Source organism: Ursus maritimus, unplaced genomic scaffold (assembly GCF_017311325.1).
Source record: "Ursus maritimus isolate PB19 unplaced genomic scaffold, ASM1731132v1 scaffold_9, whole genome shotgun sequence".
NCBI lineage: Eukaryota > Metazoa > Chordata > Mammalia > Carnivora > Ursidae > Ursus > Ursus maritimus.
Genome location: NW_024427107.1, coordinates 26,057,452 through 26,074,842, shown reverse-complemented (window position 1 = coordinate 26,074,842; position 17,391 = coordinate 26,057,452). Strand labels below are relative to the sequence as shown.

Sequence of the window (17,391 nt, the reverse complement as noted above, 5' to 3'; positions counted from 1 at the left end):
TCATGTAACAGTCATCTTAACTGGTCTCTCTGCCTCGAGACTTTTCGGCTTCAAATCCATTCTGAATGTGGCCAGAACAAGCTGTCTAAAATGCAAATTTGGGGGCCCCTGGGTAGCGCAGTCATTAAGCGTCTGCCTTCAGCTCAGGGCATGATCCCGGAGATCTGGGATCGAGCCCCACATCAGGCTCCTCCGCTGGAAGCCTGCTTCTTCCTCTCCCACTCCCCCTGCTTGTGTTCCCTCTCTCACTGGCCGTCTCTGTCAAATAAATAAATAAAATCTTTAAAAAAAAATAAAATAAAATAAAATGCAAATTTGATTAGTTCTTTTCTTAAACTATCTGGTGGCTCCCCATTAACATCTTGATAAAATACAGCCTCCTCAGTTTGGCCTTTACTGTTGGTCTCCTGCTTTCCTTTCCAGCCTTTTGTCCTTGCACCTTCAGTCCTTGTCACCTGCTCTCCCTCTGCTTGGAATAGCATTCCTTTGCCAGCCTGACAGTGCTGATATCAGGTAGCTGCCTAGATATTACCTCTCTGTGAAGCCTCCTCTGACTTTCTGAGGTCTAGTGTCAGAGGTAATGCCCTGGATTTCCTCTTGGATATCACTCCTAACATCTTATTGTAATTGCCTCTTTATTATTTTATATAGCACATTCTTACCCACCCCTCACCTCACTACATTGTAGTCTCCACAAGGGGTTGAGACTATGTCAGTTTTACTATTACATTAGTAACTGGTAAACAGCTGATGTACAACAAACGTGTTGAGATAGGTAATAATCAATAGTCTGGATATGATAATTTGAAATAGTTTTAAAGGCTATTGGGTAGGAATTTGTATTTCCTATCCTTCACCTACCCCTGACTTTATCCTATTCATCTACTCTGTGTCGTATGCATTATGTGTACAGGGTGCTGTGCTGGTTGCTAAGATTCAACTGTAACAAGACGTCTTTGCAATGGGGTTTATCCTCTAGTGGAGGAAATAAACAATTTAAAATGTAGCCTGTGTACAGTACATAAAGGCCAAGACAGTGAAAGAACGGAGTGCTAAGGGAACAACTAGAAGAGGCAGCCAACCCAAGTTTGGAGAGTCAGGAGGAAGTGATGCCTAAGCCACTATTAAAAATTTAGTACTTAAAAACTGAAAACTGAGTTTTTCAAGTAAGGAACAGGAACGTACTGTTCCAGATGGAGGGAACAGACCATAAGTGTTCACTAGGGAACAAGAGAAGGGGGCACCTTGTGACTAGAGGTCAGCAGATTAGGAAGGAAAGCAAGCTGGGGTAGTTTGGGAGGCTTGTGTGTTTGAACAACTGCAGTGTGGGAAATGCACTGAAAAAGGCAAAAGGTGGGATAGACCAATTAGATGTAATCCAACAGAGAGATGAGAGCTGCTGAATTTAGGAAGAGGCCTGCAGGGGATAGAGTAGTGAATGGATTAGAAAAATATTTGGGGCAAAGAGCAGAACCTTGGGGATTGATGAGATTTGTAGAGAGAAGAAAGGGAACTCGGTTCTAACCCCCTTCTTCTTTTCCTGTAGCTCCTGGCTAGTATGAGGCAAGGATTTCACAGAACTTGCAGCAAAAATCCCTCCTGCCATAGCTCTAAGCATTGAAATTTTGAGGGAGCTGCAGGAAGGGGAAAAAGGTGAGATCACCCCAGAAGACAGATGACATATATGGGAGAAAAGCATTCCTGTCAAATGTCTAGATTGAGAGGAAAGCAGCAGTAAACAGCGGTTATTCAGTAGGCACTTTTGTTTCCTATACTTGAACTTGTTAAGCATGTCGTCTTCTGCCACTAAGTCGTCCAGGATCCATGAGTAATTTAAAAACATCCCTCTGCAAAACCTCTTTAATTGTCAGAGACATTCCCAGTTTCAAGAGGTACAACTTTATTTCAGGATAACCTTTTAGTCCTTTAACTTCTAACAAATTACATTTAGAATCTTTTTAGTAAAAATCATAAATAGAATTTGAAAGGAGCTTAGAGGTCATTTTATCTCTGGCCTTCAGTTTTGTAAGCGAAAAAAATAAAGCAGAACTAGGTGAATGACTTGTCCAAGATCACAATTGCCACACTGTCGGTGACAGTGAACTCAGTGGGACACCTGCCTCCCTCTGTATCTTAGCGTTCTGTTAGTGCACTAGGCCTTTTGAAGGCCCAGAGATCATGCATGATCAAGATCAAGCTCCATGTGGTCAGGGCCATTTTAGAAACTAAATTTAAACGGATTTCTTGTCATAGTTTGGGTTTACCATTTTTTAAACAATAAGTAAAATATCTAAACTGGTCTGTATACTCCTTGGCAATAACAGCCACTGAGTGTTTTAATCACCATTGCTTGTACATAATAGGTGTTTAATAAGTGTGTTTTGAATGAGTCAGTCATACCTAGCTAACCACTAATCAGCTTTTTCTATTTCATTTTAAAAGATTTTTGTCCCCTTAGCACCTCTGTGATTCCTTAGTTTATTTATGAAATGGTCTTAGTATTTATTTTTACAACATAATTTTCTTAGAAAACTGTATGATGTGTATCTTAGTATCTGAATAACAGCATTTCTGCATTCATGTTGCTTTGTGCTACTATTTATTTTCTGCAATAATGTGATAGCATAATAAACACTGATAGTTCATTTAATTTTTTTCTCCTAACTTTATGGATATAAAAGATATTTCAGAAAGATTAAATGACTTGTTAAAAAAATATATACTTTGGAGTCAGTAGAAGTACTGGCAGTTAACCTGAGGTCTTGACTTACCGTTCATTGGAATGTTCCATAGCGTTCACTGTATTTATTAAGTTCATGTATTTCTCCACTAGTCATGTTCTTAGCTTTGTCACTGTTAGCATCAGGATTTTATGATCTCCCTGCTAAAATGACCTAGGAGGATTACTTGGAGGTAATTTGTGGGAAAAGGGTACAACTTGCTACAACCTTTGATGTACAACTTTTGCTACATTCCTTTGATGAGGAGGGTCCAAAAAAAGAATAGCAAAGAAAAGAAGGGAGGGAGGGAGAGAGGAGAGGGGGGAGAAAAAGAAGGTTCCATGTAAGAGGTGATTGATTGTTCACTGCTGTTTGACACCTACTGCCAGCTCCATCTTCAGTGGGCCCTGGTCATTTGTGTATCACAGTTTTCGATGCGTAAGTTGAGGAGATGGTACAAGCTTGCAAATGTTTGATGTTCCCTAATTGTACTTTACCCCTAGAGACCTTCAAAGAAGACATGGCTTCCAGAGAAGAGAACATGAAAAGGACAAGCAGAGTGCTAAGAATAAGTCAGTTGGATGCACTTGAACTGAACAAGGCCCTGGAGCAGCTAGTTTGGTCCCAGTTTTCTCAGTGCTTTCATGGATTTAAGCCAGGGCTGTTAGCCCATTTTGAACCAGAGGTGAAAGCGTTCTTGTGGCTCTTCTTGTGGCGATTCACCATCTACTCTAAAAATGCCACTGTGGGACAATCCGTTTTGAATATTCAGTACAAAAATGATTTTTCACCAAAGCTGAGGTACCAGCCACCCAGTAAGAATCAGAAACTGTGGTATGCTGTGTGTACGATTGGCGGGACATGGCTGGAAGAGCGCTGCTATGACCTGTTTCGAAACCGTCATTTGGCGTCATTTGGGAAAGCCAGGCAGTGTGTGAATATCGTGGTTGGACTTTTGAAATTAGGTGGACTGATCAATTTCCTGATTTTCCTTCAGAGGGGCAAGTTTGCTACTTTGACAGAACGTCTCCTAGGCATTCGTTCTGTATCTTGCAAGCCCCAAAACATACGTGAAGTTGGCTTTGAGTATATGAATAGGGAACTTCTCTGGCATGGTTTTGCAGAGTTTCTGATTTTTCTCTTACCACTTATTAATATCCAGAAGTTGAAAGCTAAGTTGTCTTCGTGGTGTATTCCTCTTACTGGTGCTCCTAACAGTGACAATACATTAGCCACCAGCGGCAAACAGTGTTCTCTGTGTGGAGAGTGGCCCACCATGCCTCACACCATAGGATGTGAGCATATCTTCTGTTACTACTGTGTTAAGAGTAGTTTCTTATTTGACGTGTACTTTACTTGTCCTAAGTGTGGCACAGAGGTACACAGTGTGCAGCCACTGAAATCAGGAATCGAGATGTCAGAAGTGAATGCTCTTTAGAAACTTAAGATTGTTTCCTCTGAGGAAAACTGTATTATGTTCAGATCCTTAATATTAGTCATCCTAGGCATACTGTTCAGGTGTCTTTTATGAGGGTATGTGCTTCTCAGCCACTGTCTTCTGTTCCTTTCCAAGCATGACTAAAGTCTAATCACTAGAAACCACATGATTCTGAATATATTATGTAAACAATAATTTGTTACTTTTCTTTAAATCATTGCATTCAATTTTCAATGTCAAGAATAATTGACAGTTTTTGTCAGACTACTAAAAATGCTCTTTTATTTTGCTACTTCCTGGAAAGAGGTTAGATTCTAAAACGATTTCAGAGACTCTGGGATGAGTGTGTATTTATTTTCAGAGATGGTGTTATAACATCATAATCTGACAGTAAGACCCTGTTGTTTTGAGCCTTAAGATCTAGTGCCCCAGTTGTAATTTTAAGCTTTTCTCTAAAACCTGTTTTGAGGGGGTCAGTTGGCTTCATTCTCAGGCAAAATGATGGCCACCAGGAGCTCCAGACTGATGTTCTGCCAGCTTTGTGATCCCGCTGGAATGAGCGCTTCCTGCATAATAGTTCCGGCTAAGTCCAGGACCTTCTTGTCATTGGTCTGCCTGGGATTACACATGTGTGAAACAGAACAGGAAAGTACTGCTCTTGATTACTAGATGTTTACCTCATGGACCCATAGTAGGAGAGCAGGCAGTTCACCACAGGAAACTCAAGTGCCATTATAAGAATAGTGGATGGTGGGCAGCTATAAACAACAGATCCCTACTAGAGTCTACATTTGCCTTTTTAAATATCAAAAGTCTGCATTCTTTAATTTTACCAGTGATCTGGGTTGATAAGGACATAAGTAACTGAATGGTTGACTTGATTACAGATTTAAAAGGATTAAAAAAATAAACATTTTGTTATACCAACAATTTTGTTCTAGTGTTATTTCGATAAAGTGCGTTCTTAATAAATACCCATATTGTTATCATTTTAACATGAAAATATTACTTTACATATATGCTAACTAATAGAGTTGTCAGTATTATGGAGGTTTTATGTTTTTCCATAGACACTAATGGCACTTAGTACAATATATTTTTTTTTAATTTTGTATTTTTATTTAACATCTACCCCCTCACTAAGTGATTACCCACAGGAGGTCAGGGAGTATGTCTGTTTTACTCATCACTGGATAACCAGAACCTACCTGTCTTAGTGCCAGTGTACCAATAGAGACATTTTGTTAGCTGAACAACTAAACCTAATATCAGAGATTGGGTTCTGCAGAAGTACATGTTGCAAGGAACTTGAAGTACTTGGGCCTGGATTGGGTCAAAGCGGTCAGGCCTTTTTACCTACAGCTCTCAGTCACTAGCCATGTGCTCTGGGAAGGGTGTGACCTGGAGCATGACAGCTCTCTGCAGCTGAGGCAGGTGCTAAAGGACCTGACTACCGCAGGCAGCCTGCTGACCCCACTCCCGCAGCTGGGCAACCCAGCCATCCCTGGAGGAGCTGAGCGACCAGCCTAGTGTTAACCACATCTAATACTGTCTCTCCATTATTTTTCGGTATGGTTTTCCATTTTTGTTTTTCTTGCCAACACACTAATGGCAGGAAGTGTTCAACTTAAAATGATTCAGTTTAGGACTAACTTGTGTACTCAAGCGCTGCCTCAGGGAACTCCAACTCACTGCAGAGACAGTGGCCTGCTGGCTAAGTTGCTCTGATGGTCCCAGACCCCATTCGGTCTCTGTCTCCCTGTGCACTGCCAGGAGACTTGCTCTAACACCGGTGCTTCTGTTCCTACTCCCCAGTGGTCTCAGTGCTCATGGTTCCGTATAACTGGGTCATATTTAGCTACATGACACATTTCTGCTTTAGCCTCAAGAACCTAAGCATCACTTATGAGCATCTCCCTGGGGAAAATAAAAACTTTTACACACTGTTTTTTCTCTTCAGTGTAACTTGTTCTCCAATCATGTTTGCTGCTTGTGTACATAATGTCTCCAGTTGCTTCAGTGATCATATCTAAAGCACATACCAGTCAAAGGCATGTCGTGCTTCCTTGCTCTCAACACCCCCTGCCTCAGAACTCAGTGGGTTTTGGATAGGTTTATTTAACTCCTCTAAGGTTCAATTTGATCAACCTATGAAATGGACATTCAGTAATATCTACCTCTTAGGACTGTAATGGGAGTTAAATAACATCATCCTATCAAAAATTACTTATTAAGCCCCTACAGGCATTCTTCTGTAGGCAGAGATGTACTTATAAATGAAAACCCTACTCTCATAGAGTTTACATTTGTGGAGGAATAATAGACAATAAACACATGTGTAAGATAATTTCAGGTGTTGGAAGTACTCTGAAGAAAAAAAGAAAACAGGCCGAGGGAATGGAGAGTGTGAGGGATTCTGTTTAAACTTAATACTCATGGAAGGCCTCCTAAGGAGTTGAAGTTTGAAAAGAGATGTGAATGAACTGAGGGGAAATGCCAAGCAGAGGAGAGGTGCCAGGATAAGGAAATGGCAGGTACCCAAGCTCTGAGACAAGAGTCCATTCCTGGTTGAGCAGTAGGAATTAGAGTGACAAGGGAGAGATGAGGTGAGTGAGGTGAGGGGGCACAGGGTCAAGCCAGGTAGGCCATGGTGAAAAAAAATATCTGATTTATTCCAAGTAGGAGAAAGCAGAGAAGTTACAAGTTCCTATTTTTAAAGGATCCCTGTGATTAATGTATAGATAGGTATGAGTAAAAGCCAGAAAACCTACTCAAAAGGCAATTTGGTACTACCGATGATCGTTATCATTTCTATTAGGTTTGTGGTACATTAACAGTGTCACTATCTGAAATGGTCAGGAACCTGGAAGTAAACAAAGCTGTAGGAAACCAGAATATATTTTCATAGATTCCACACACCAAAGCTCTACTCTAGGTATTTCCTTGAGTCCCCATTTAGAAGCTGCTTTATTTTGAATAGAATTCTAATGAACTTTCAACAACAGACTGAAAATAACAGGTAAGAGGAGGGAGAAAAATGATGAAAGCAAGAGTGTTTACAGTTATAAATAATTTTTAAAAAACTGGTATCAATGAAAAAAAAAACCTTATAGTCTTTTGACAGAGCAGGGACACACAGGCTCTAAGGACCAAATGAATAATTATAACAGTTTAAAAAATGAGCTCGGATCATCAATAAATGGTATCTTATATTCTGTATAATTTGGCTAAGAAGGCAGGAACATTAGTATTGTTATATTTGAGGAAGGCTTCAAAATATGTTGGCACTTACAGGCAAAAACTTGATTCACTTAGAACATTTGCTTTTAACAAAAAGCTAGTTTTCCTTATAGTACTTAATAGGTGAAGTATTAACTGAATTAAGAAAAGATATTTTCAGCAACAGAACAATTCCAAACACACTTTGCAGCCAAAACCATTGGCCATATTATCTATAGAACTGATGCTCCATGGTTCTCTCCAGGTAAAGCTATTATGTAGAATATGTTTATATTCATCACAAGTAAGTTGACAAGTGTTTCACTTGTGTGTCTGGGGTTTTTATTCCTTCAAAGAGTATGTAAATCATGAAACATGACAGATTGTGCCTTTCTGTTCCCAAGTCATCACTTATTATCTCTTGATATTTTCAAGACAAAGCTTATGGTTTTAAAATGTCATTTTTCTTAAAAGTAAGCATCATTATCAGGTTGTCCAATGGACTTCATTGAACATTGCCTTGAGTTGTTTTCTGCCAATAAGAACAATTCAAACAAGACTAATCCAAGTCACTCCTGAGGCCAGAAAATCCAAAAGTATGGGATTCAAGAGGTAGTTCGCTTTCCTTCCATTTAGCAGTAGAGTAACTTGTTCTCACTAACAGATTCAACCCATCCTGTGCTGAAATCCCAATAAAACCTAAATCTACTAAGTTAAGTAAAGCTGATTTTAAAATCAAGTGGGTAGGGACATGTTTATATCCATTGAACTTAAGAATTTATCTCAAGGAAATTATAAGAATTTGAAAATAGATTTATTGAAATGATTTTCACTATAATACTATTCATAAGATGTGAAATGACACAAATCCTCAATAATAGGGAAATAAAATAGTATAGCTGTTTAATTGACTCAATGTCCTATAAATACCATGAAAAAAATTGTGCAAAAACATATATAAATAATTTCAATTACATGGGAAAGTGCTCACAATACAATAGTAACATGGAGAAAGTTGGATAGTAAATACAATATGATCTCGATAGACCCATATATATCTTGAAATTAGACAAATAGGCACTTGTCATGAGATGAGCAGGAACATACATATATTACTATTCGACATTAATCTTCTTTACATTTTTCTATATTTCCCAAACTTTCTACATTGAGCATGTAATACTTTTTTATTACACCAACCAGTTATTTATTTCTTTAAAATCTCGTGGCCAATTTTGTTTCAGTTCATTTCAAAGGTAAAATATCTGCATAGCTAGTAAATAAGTTAAAAATGTAAATTTAGGAGATTAAAAAATCCTAGAGTATCCATTTCTTGCATGACATATCCATTTTTTGCATAAAATCCTGCCTTTCTGGACAACCACAACTGTTGAAAGAGTCTGAATTATTTCAGACATTTTAAATTAAATATTAAATTTGATTCCATGTAATATATACATTTTTAACCACTTAGAAGTATGTAGGCAACAAAATGGTAAAAAATGCCCACTCCCTTTTCCAAAAGTATTTGATGTTTATAAATGAATGTATGGTATTTTTAAATAAGTGTAGTTTACTTACTTTAAAATATCTAGAACTCATACACCAGATCAAAACAATTGACATGAATATTTTATAGTATCAGTTCGCCTAAGCCTGTAAGATGCCTGTATTTCCTCAACAAAGAGTCAAGACCCAGGATCTGACCCAGGATCTCTATTCCTTCCAGATGTGGACACAAAAATGCTGATATTTCTGAGGTATTTTTATGGTTTGGTTTACTAGTAAGATATATTGCAAACTTGAACTTCAGCTGAGACTTTATCTACATAGTCAAAATTCTGAGTAAGTGAACCAGAGACTTTACTGTTCTGAGAGGTGTCCAGGATGGTTCCCTAGTAATCATATCTCACTAAGCATTCAGGAAATAGCATCCTCTCCTAATAGCCTCTATTCTTTTAAATCCACATCGATTTGTAAAAGTGCCTTTTTAGTCAACAAAAATTATAAAATACTACAGTATGGTCAATTTGTAAAGCAATAAAGCTTTAAAAATGCTTTGCTCCAGAGCAAATACAAAAGAGCAAATATATTCTTTGAAAGCAAGCACCTCCCATCCAATATTGCATGTGATATTTCTTAGAGCCCCTTTTCAAACCTACTAGAATATCCTCAGTTTCAACTAGATAACTCTTTCTCAAACAGCGAAATAGACTGTAGGCTCGATGAGGACAGAGGTTCTCTCTCTCTCTGTCTCTCTCTCTGTCTCTATCTTTCTCTCATGGCACTTCCCCCAAAACGTGTGACCAGCACAGTGCAGTGCTTAGGAAGTGTTTGAAGAAGGCAAGGGAGTTTGGGGTTTGATCATGAACCCCCTCACAAATACTAAGCAGAGCAACTGATGGTACTATTATGGGAAAATTTCTACAAGCACTTCTTTAACAGTGTAGAGAGGACAGCACCCCCAGTTTGTCTTTTGTAGTGTATATTAGGAGTGCCATTTTTAATTTAAAATGTTTGGTGGCATTCTTGCTTTGAGGGAAAACACAGTTGGAATTCAGGAGCACAATAAGAGAATTAATAACTTTTCATTGAAAATACATGCAATTTTGGAGCTGTCAATTTCAGCTATGTCTCTTTAAATACTTTTTCTTCTAGAATCCAACTGGATAGATGAGATTTTTTTTTTAATTCCATTATAGAAGTAATAGCCCTGTTTTGGTGTTTTGTAAGCAGATAATATTCTGCTAGTGACTGTCTTTGCAGTAATACATTGCTCTGAATTCTGAATTCTATTATTTTACATCTACAGCAGCTTAAAGTGTATTTTTTATAAACAGCAAACTTCACCTCATAAAAATTCATTACATAAGGGCATAAACAAGTGCCTTTCCTTCTAGTCATTGGCAGTAAGTGATTCATCAGTTTTCCACAGAAAACCAATTTCATTGCAGATGTTCTGTAATTTCCAATCTCCCTGAATTGTGGAACCATATCACACAATCCCAATGCAAGGAATGTAAAGATTTTTTTTTAACGTCTGGGCTTAGTCTCTTTAATAGGATTGAATATCATTTGCTGTCTCATCAGTTTTATTTTTAAAAATTAAGTAATCAGTCCCCTATTCTTTCCTTTCTTGCCTATGTTGATTCCACACTTGGATGGATAACTGGTAGAAGATTCAAAACCCCAAAATGACTTGATGTCTGAAAACAGTAACATTCATTTCTTTTCCCAACGTCAAACCAAAAATATTAAGAGGAACAAAAATTTTCCCAAGTATAAATTCTTTTTTCTCAATGTTTACTTTTATTCTTTCAAGCTCACAGTGAATGAGAAACATAAGGGCTATGGAAAACTGAGGATATGTCCACCTTTCTATTAACCGTGCAACCCCTGAGAGAGATCCTTGGGAAAATTACCTCCACCAAGACTCGCTTGAGTTTAGTTTGGTCCAGTGTTTCAAAGTTGACAAATGGGAAATGGGCATTCAAGTATAAAATAGGGAGTTAAAGGGAAGAAATGCCTATAGATTCAGGATGGTCTAAGGTCATATATGACACATAAAAATTTCTCAGAAATGCTGACAAGAAAAGGTTAAATATCTTCTAAAAGCCTTAGAAAACTAAAGTCCAGTCTCTTTAAAAATACCTCAATCTTTAAATTGAGAGGTCAGATCAAAAGCATGATCATTAAATTTACTAACAACACAAAGTTAGAAGGTCTTGCAAGGGCGAAGTGACAGATTTTCAAGATCGGCAATTAGATTCTGAAGCTGATCCTTATTTACCTCTCTGCCTTTTCACTACAGCGCTGGTTACCTACATACTTCCTTTAATGAGTTACATAAGGAAGGCCCATGGACTAGTCTCAGCAGGGCCATTTTTCTGCGGAGGCCTCTGTGTTTTGAGAAGCATAAATATCTGCACATGAGTCTGCCATCGTCCTGGGAATTCCATCATCGACGGAGAGCAGTGTGTTATAAAGGAAGAGCATTAGGGCTAAAATAGGAAATGACATGGAATGTGCTGCCACCTCCCGTGGGTTTCCTTCTGGCACCAGACAGAAACTAGAGGCAGACAGAGAAAGGGGAAGTTGGCCCCTATACATGCACTCATAAGCTATGGAACCACCAATTAAAACCTATTCCATCTCCTCATCCCCTGAATTCCCCCAATTATTGCACATTTCATCTTTTTACTTACTGTTCTTCAAGGACATTTTAAACTGACTTCTCCTTTATACAAACTGAAATTTAAAGTGATAGGAGTGATTAAACATGTCTTCCCCTTCACTCAGTCCAGAAAAATGATTATTGAACACTTACTTCGGTATGTTGAGCACTAGGAATCCAAAGATAAATAAGAGATCAGAGTCTACCAAAGGAGAAGATGATGAGAGTAAGTAGACAAAATGCCTAGAGAGCCTTGAGATGTGATTAACTTATTCCATGGGGACCTGTACAAGGCCTCCCAGGAAAGGTGAGATTTAGGTTCAGTCTTGATACAGGACATCTTCAGGTGAAACAAAAGAAGGGCATTGAAATGAAAATCAAAACACTCTTGAGATTGAACACATAAATCTCTAAATCCCAGTTCAGATGAATAGTTCGGATTCAATAGATAATCATTAAGGACCTATGGAGTGCCAGACACTGCTAGGTAAGCACTGTGGGTGGAAAGACAGATAAAACAGAAGACATGTTTTCTGCCCATGAAGAGCTCACAGTTTTCCTGATAATTAGTTATCACTGTGGAAAACAAGGTCTGGTCAGAGCAAGGGTTTGTACATGAGCAGGGGGAAGACAAGTTCATAACACAAGGCGTTGTTTCAAAAAGAAAGCACACATTGGTCATCTGAAGTGGAGAACCACATTTTCCAGGGCCAGCAGGAAGACTAAGGATGCCTGGGAAGACACAGGTATCAAAACAAGAGAGAAGGTTGGTGAAAGGAGACAGACTGAGTAGCAAATGAGGTCTGACTGAAACAACCCGAAAATCCTTAGCTCTGCTCAGTGTCTTGTACTCTTCTGGAATTTTTTATTCAGTGCGACACTTCACAAAAGAAGCAACTAAGTAATTTGTCCAAGGTTACTGTGCAAGTGTGAGAACTAAGATCTTTCTGACTCAAAATCCACCTCTTTCTACAGTATCAGAGTGCCTTTCAATTTTATTTCATAATTGCTCCCAGAGGTTCATTGTTCAACTGGCTTGTCCATACCTTCTGCATTACATCGTTTGCAGCAAAAATCAGGAATGCATCAGAAAGAAAGAAAAAATACTACTCAGATGGAACTACCCTTTGGAGTGTTGGCCATAATAGAGCAGACACTGTCCTATTGAAGTAACTATACTGTAATTGAGAGATAGAGAAGATACAATGTATTCTCAAGATACTTGGATACTTGGGAGGAAAAGTCTATGTCACAAATTTCTCTTTACCCAAGAAATGGAAATGATGATTGAGGAAGGGGTGGAGATGTTACTGATTTCTCAGAACTCAACACGGTGCTTGGTCTGTGTTCCATAGTTATTTGAATAAATACAAGAATACATGTCAAAGCAAAGGTAAAGCATCAGAGACACTCATTTTCACCTACATATTTTCAAAGTTATTATCTGGTGGTGCTGTTTATAATAATCATACCAAGTATTATTGAGGTATAGAGAAATGAGCATCTTCTTATATTAATGGAGGATTATGCATTGTTTCAGAGAACAGATTGATTATATGTATCAGAAGCTTTAAAATATGCATAATTTTTTGTAAGAAATTATAATTCTATAATACTACTGATAATATAGGAAGATTTATTTACCAGGATGTTTTTTCCTATTCGCTACAATAAAAATTGGTTAACAACCAAAAATTTCCAACAGGAAATAGGTCAAATAAATCATGCTGTAAAAAAAATGAATAAATTAATTAATTACATGATAAGATTTGCATTATATATCCTAGAGTAAAAATTGAAAATGTTAGAATATGCAATATTATTATATTTTCCTAAAAAATTATGTGTATATATTTATTTCTATATCTCCGCAATAAAAGATTAGAGGAATTTGCAGCAAAATGTTGGTAATAGCCATCTCTGGGAAATTTGGATAATTTCTATTTAATTCTGTGTGATTTTCTGCATTTTCCAAATTTTCTACAACAAATATATATTTCTTTTATTAAAAAACCTCATAAAAATGTAAAAGCAAGCAACAAAATGAGAAACATATTTTCAAATTATATGAAAGATACAGGGTTAGTGTCTTTAACCCTCTTTATTTCCCCCAAAAACAAATGAATAAAAAGATATAAAAAGGCAGTTCTCAGAAAAAGAAATAATAAGGCAAATAAACTTTTAAACTATGTTCTGCTTGGCCAGCAATCAAAGAAATGCTAATTAGAATAACAACGTACTATATGAGTGTGAATGTTCATTATTGATGAAGTCCCAGTAATGATATATATTTGAGGAAAGCTATTTGCCAGTATGAAGGAAGATCCTTAAATAACTCATAGCTTTTGACCCAGGAATTCCACTTCTCTGTATCATGGGAAAGTAGTCCAAAATGATGACAATGATTTATATACAAATATGTACCTCAAAAGTTATGTGTACTAGTAGGATTCATAGATGTATATGTTAGAGGAATTTATGGAATCAACTTTAGGGGAGTGCATGTTGAATTGCTTGAGGTATTTTGATTGAGGCAGAAAAAGGAGGGAGAGGATTTATGCCCTGGGCCAAGACAGGGATGATGGAGAGAATGGCAGAGTGTCCTGCCGTATGTCCTGTCCACATTAGTCAGGGTTCTCCAGAAAAACAGAACCAGTAGTGTGTGTATGTGTGTGTGTGCATGCGTGTGTATGGAGAGAGAGAGAGAGAGAGAGAGAGAGAGAGAGAGAGAGGAATGTATTACAAGGAATTGGCCTACATGATTATAGAGGCTAGAAAATTCCAAATCTGCTGAGTATGGGTCTTGTGGGCTAGAAACCCAGGAAAGTCAAAGCTGCAGTTCCAGTCTGAAGGCCAGTGGGCTGATGAATTCTCTCTTGCTTGGGGTAGGCTGGTCTTTTTGTTCTGTTCAGGCCTTCAGCTGATCAGATGAGTCCCACCCATGTAGTGGAGGACAATCTGCTTTACTCAGAGTCTGCCAATTTAAACGTTAATCTCATCCAGACACCCTCACAGAAACACCAGGATAATCTTTGACCAAATATCTGGGTACACCATGGTGCCAGCTAAGTTGACACATGGATTTAACAAACACCTTGTGATGGAGGGGCTCTCAGCAGAAGGTCAAGGAAATGTTCTTAGGAAGATCCTCATTAAACATAAGCATAAGCAATGTAGCTCTGAGGTCTAAGGGACAAAATCTGGCCAGAGTGGAGAGAAAAGTTTTTTTCTAGTCATTAAGGAAACATAGCAATGGTCTGATGCAATGAGTGCTTAAAGAGTCAGCACAATTTTGATACCTCAAGCATTTGCAGCTCTGGGAACTGGCAGACAGGACCCAATCTTCAAGTGGTAATGTGTTACTCAGACATAGATAACTAAGACAATAATACTTTATAATACTGAACCTGATTCTAGACTAAACTCACGCCAAATGGCAATAAACCATGAAAGGTTGCCACATAAGGTGGAGTAAATATTATTTTGATTTTTCTTCTGCATGCTGACATAAGATACTTTTAATTAAGTAGCAATGATAGTATCCTAAATTCAGTAATACCTGCTACACCATAAAGATGCATGTTTCTAGTCACTTAAAGCTACTCAAATTGAAATATTATTTTAGGCAGTTAGCTTGTTACATCAAGCTAACATCAATGACTGATTTTTTTAAAAGGTGTTTGGTGGTTGCTCTTGCTGCTACTGCTGTTTTCATCTTGAGTGACTGTCACATGATAGGCATCCTATAACTGACTATTGATGAGTGGGTTTCCCATAAATTGAATGAGAATTCATTTTTTTAAATGATATAGTATTTGAGTTTCCATGAGTTCATGGGTTTACTGTACCACTGAATTTTGAATATTTATTTTCCTTTATTTACTGCAATTCTGATCACACAGCTATCATTAAAAATAGGTATAGTCATCCCTGAATTTTCTAAAGGTCACATTATGCCAGTGGCAGTTGCTTTTGGGAAAGACCTACATTAGTACCTGTTTTTGCTGAGCTAAAAAAATCCAAAGATAATTTTTGCTATTATGAGAAAAAGGTAAAAAGCAAACATAGCATTCAGCATTTGTTTTGAAGCAAACCCACATGAAGGCATCGGCACCCCAAGTGAGAGTTGGCAGCACCAAGCTCCTTCCCTGGGAACTACATGCCACATCTCAGCATCAAGCCAGCATAGCTTTGGAAAGCGTGTCTGTGAGCATCTGTGCTTTATCTTGATTTATTTTGTGCATTCATTTGCAAGATATGTTATAGGGTATCAGAAAAGCCTAAGAGAGGTTAGTTTTTGGGTCTGGGAATGCTCAAAATTTTTTCCATGTAAATTAATGGTAGCTACATCTTCATTTTATGCCATTTCGGCTTATGAAAGATTTCATGGGAATGCTCTACTTCCAGATAGCAGGACGACCTGTATCGCTTTATGTAGTTTCTAGACACAATATTTTACTTTGCTAAATAAAAACATTAACTCCCAGACACTCTAATCTGTTAGAACTTGTTTCTAGTCTTCAATGAGGGCTAATTAGTTGGAAGATAGAATATGTTCCAAGATGAGCAGCAACCTCCTGAACCAGGAAGCCAGATTTTTATCTTCTTGACCTTTTATTTATCCTTTGAAAAGGCAGAAGTCACATTAGCTGTGTAACTAACCTTCGTCTTTCTTAGTGAGCTGTTTTCCTTTCTCCATTTTCTTTCCACTTTCTCTATTGCAGAAGTCTTTGAAAAGAAACTTGATTTTTATCAACTTACATTCTTTTTCAAAGAAAGTTCATTTTCCTAAAATTAAAGTTGGATTAATTAATCTAACATTAAATAAAAACAAGATCTTTGATATTTTTTGTCCTCACTTTCTTGCTTCAGTTAAATATAGGTAGTTTATACCTGTACACTTACAGTCAGTCCATGTAGCCAGGGCCCAGGAGTGCAAGAGCATCTGGCTCCGGGGTCCCAAACAAACCAGGTTGGACGACTTGCTGCTGACAAAATCCACAGGCAGAGAAATGAGCAGTGGTGAAACAAGAGAGGAGTTTATTTCAGTGAGGCCAACACCAGGAAGTTAGTGGACTGCCGTCTCAAAGACTGTCTCCAAAGTGCTGAAAACACTTCCAGGTTTACACAAGGGAAATGTGGGGGAAAGGTGGGTGAAGGTATTGAAGGTCAAATCCATCACAGTCTTGGAGTCAATCATGTGTGGGTCTTGGTGGCTCAGGGCAGTCCTTATTGCTTGAGGGGGTAGTTTCTGTTCCCATCTGGGAGTGCTTTGCCCCCTGGGTCTCCTAGAACCAAGAGACAGCGGGAAAGAAGAACCTAACCAGAAAGATTGAGGTCAAAATGGAGGCAGCTAAAGTCCTCATTCAGCATAACGAACACCTCCATTTTGAGATAAAATTGATGTCCAAGATATAAAGTATATCAAATCAAAGCAATGGAATTCAGAAACACAAAGCAAACACTAGGCTATCCAATTATTTACATTAGAAAATCTGGGGAATACAGACAAATAATGTAGCCAAAGTTAAATCAGCATTGCATCCATCACAACTTCTGCTGGAATAATCAGTCCATTCAGGTAGAACTTTGAAGTCTAAGCAGATCTGGTACCTTTAGTAGAGTTATAGTCAACTGTAGCAAATATTATACAGCTGTGTGAATATTAAAAATTAAGTGTTCGGTAGGGAGCTCCTATATTTTTTTTTCCCAAATCTTTTTATTTGAGGAAATGTTCCTCTGAGAAGAATCAAGCCAAGTTCTGCCTCCCCAATTCCAATCACTGATTTACTAGCCATAACACTCATTTGGCAAGTCATTGTCAAATCACAGGCTTGAAG

General features: G+C 37.9%; 1 protein-coding gene across 19 annotated transcripts in view; it reads left to right on the top strand.

Moving 5' to 3' along the window:
* The window catches only part of PEX2 (peroxisomal biogenesis factor 2), a 54,983-nt gene that overhangs the window by 12,101 nt on the left and 25,491 nt on the right, over positions 1-17,391 (top strand). For 2 of the 19 annotated variants that reach the window (XM_040625895.1, XM_008689072.2), the window contains one exon: positions 3,224-5,088. The exons of 15 other annotated variants lie outside the window; for them this stretch is intronic. In XM_040625895.1, the coding sequence (XP_040481829.1) occupies positions 3,241-4,158 (918 nt within the window). In that variant the 5' untranslated portion in view covers positions 3,224-3,240 and the 3' untranslated portion in view covers positions 4,159-5,088. Of the gene's footprint in view, positions 1-1,546; positions 1,654-3,223; positions 5,089-17,391 lie in introns of those variants that run through there. 2 more of the 19 variants (XM_008689073.2, XM_040625896.1) reach the window with 2 other exon arrangements.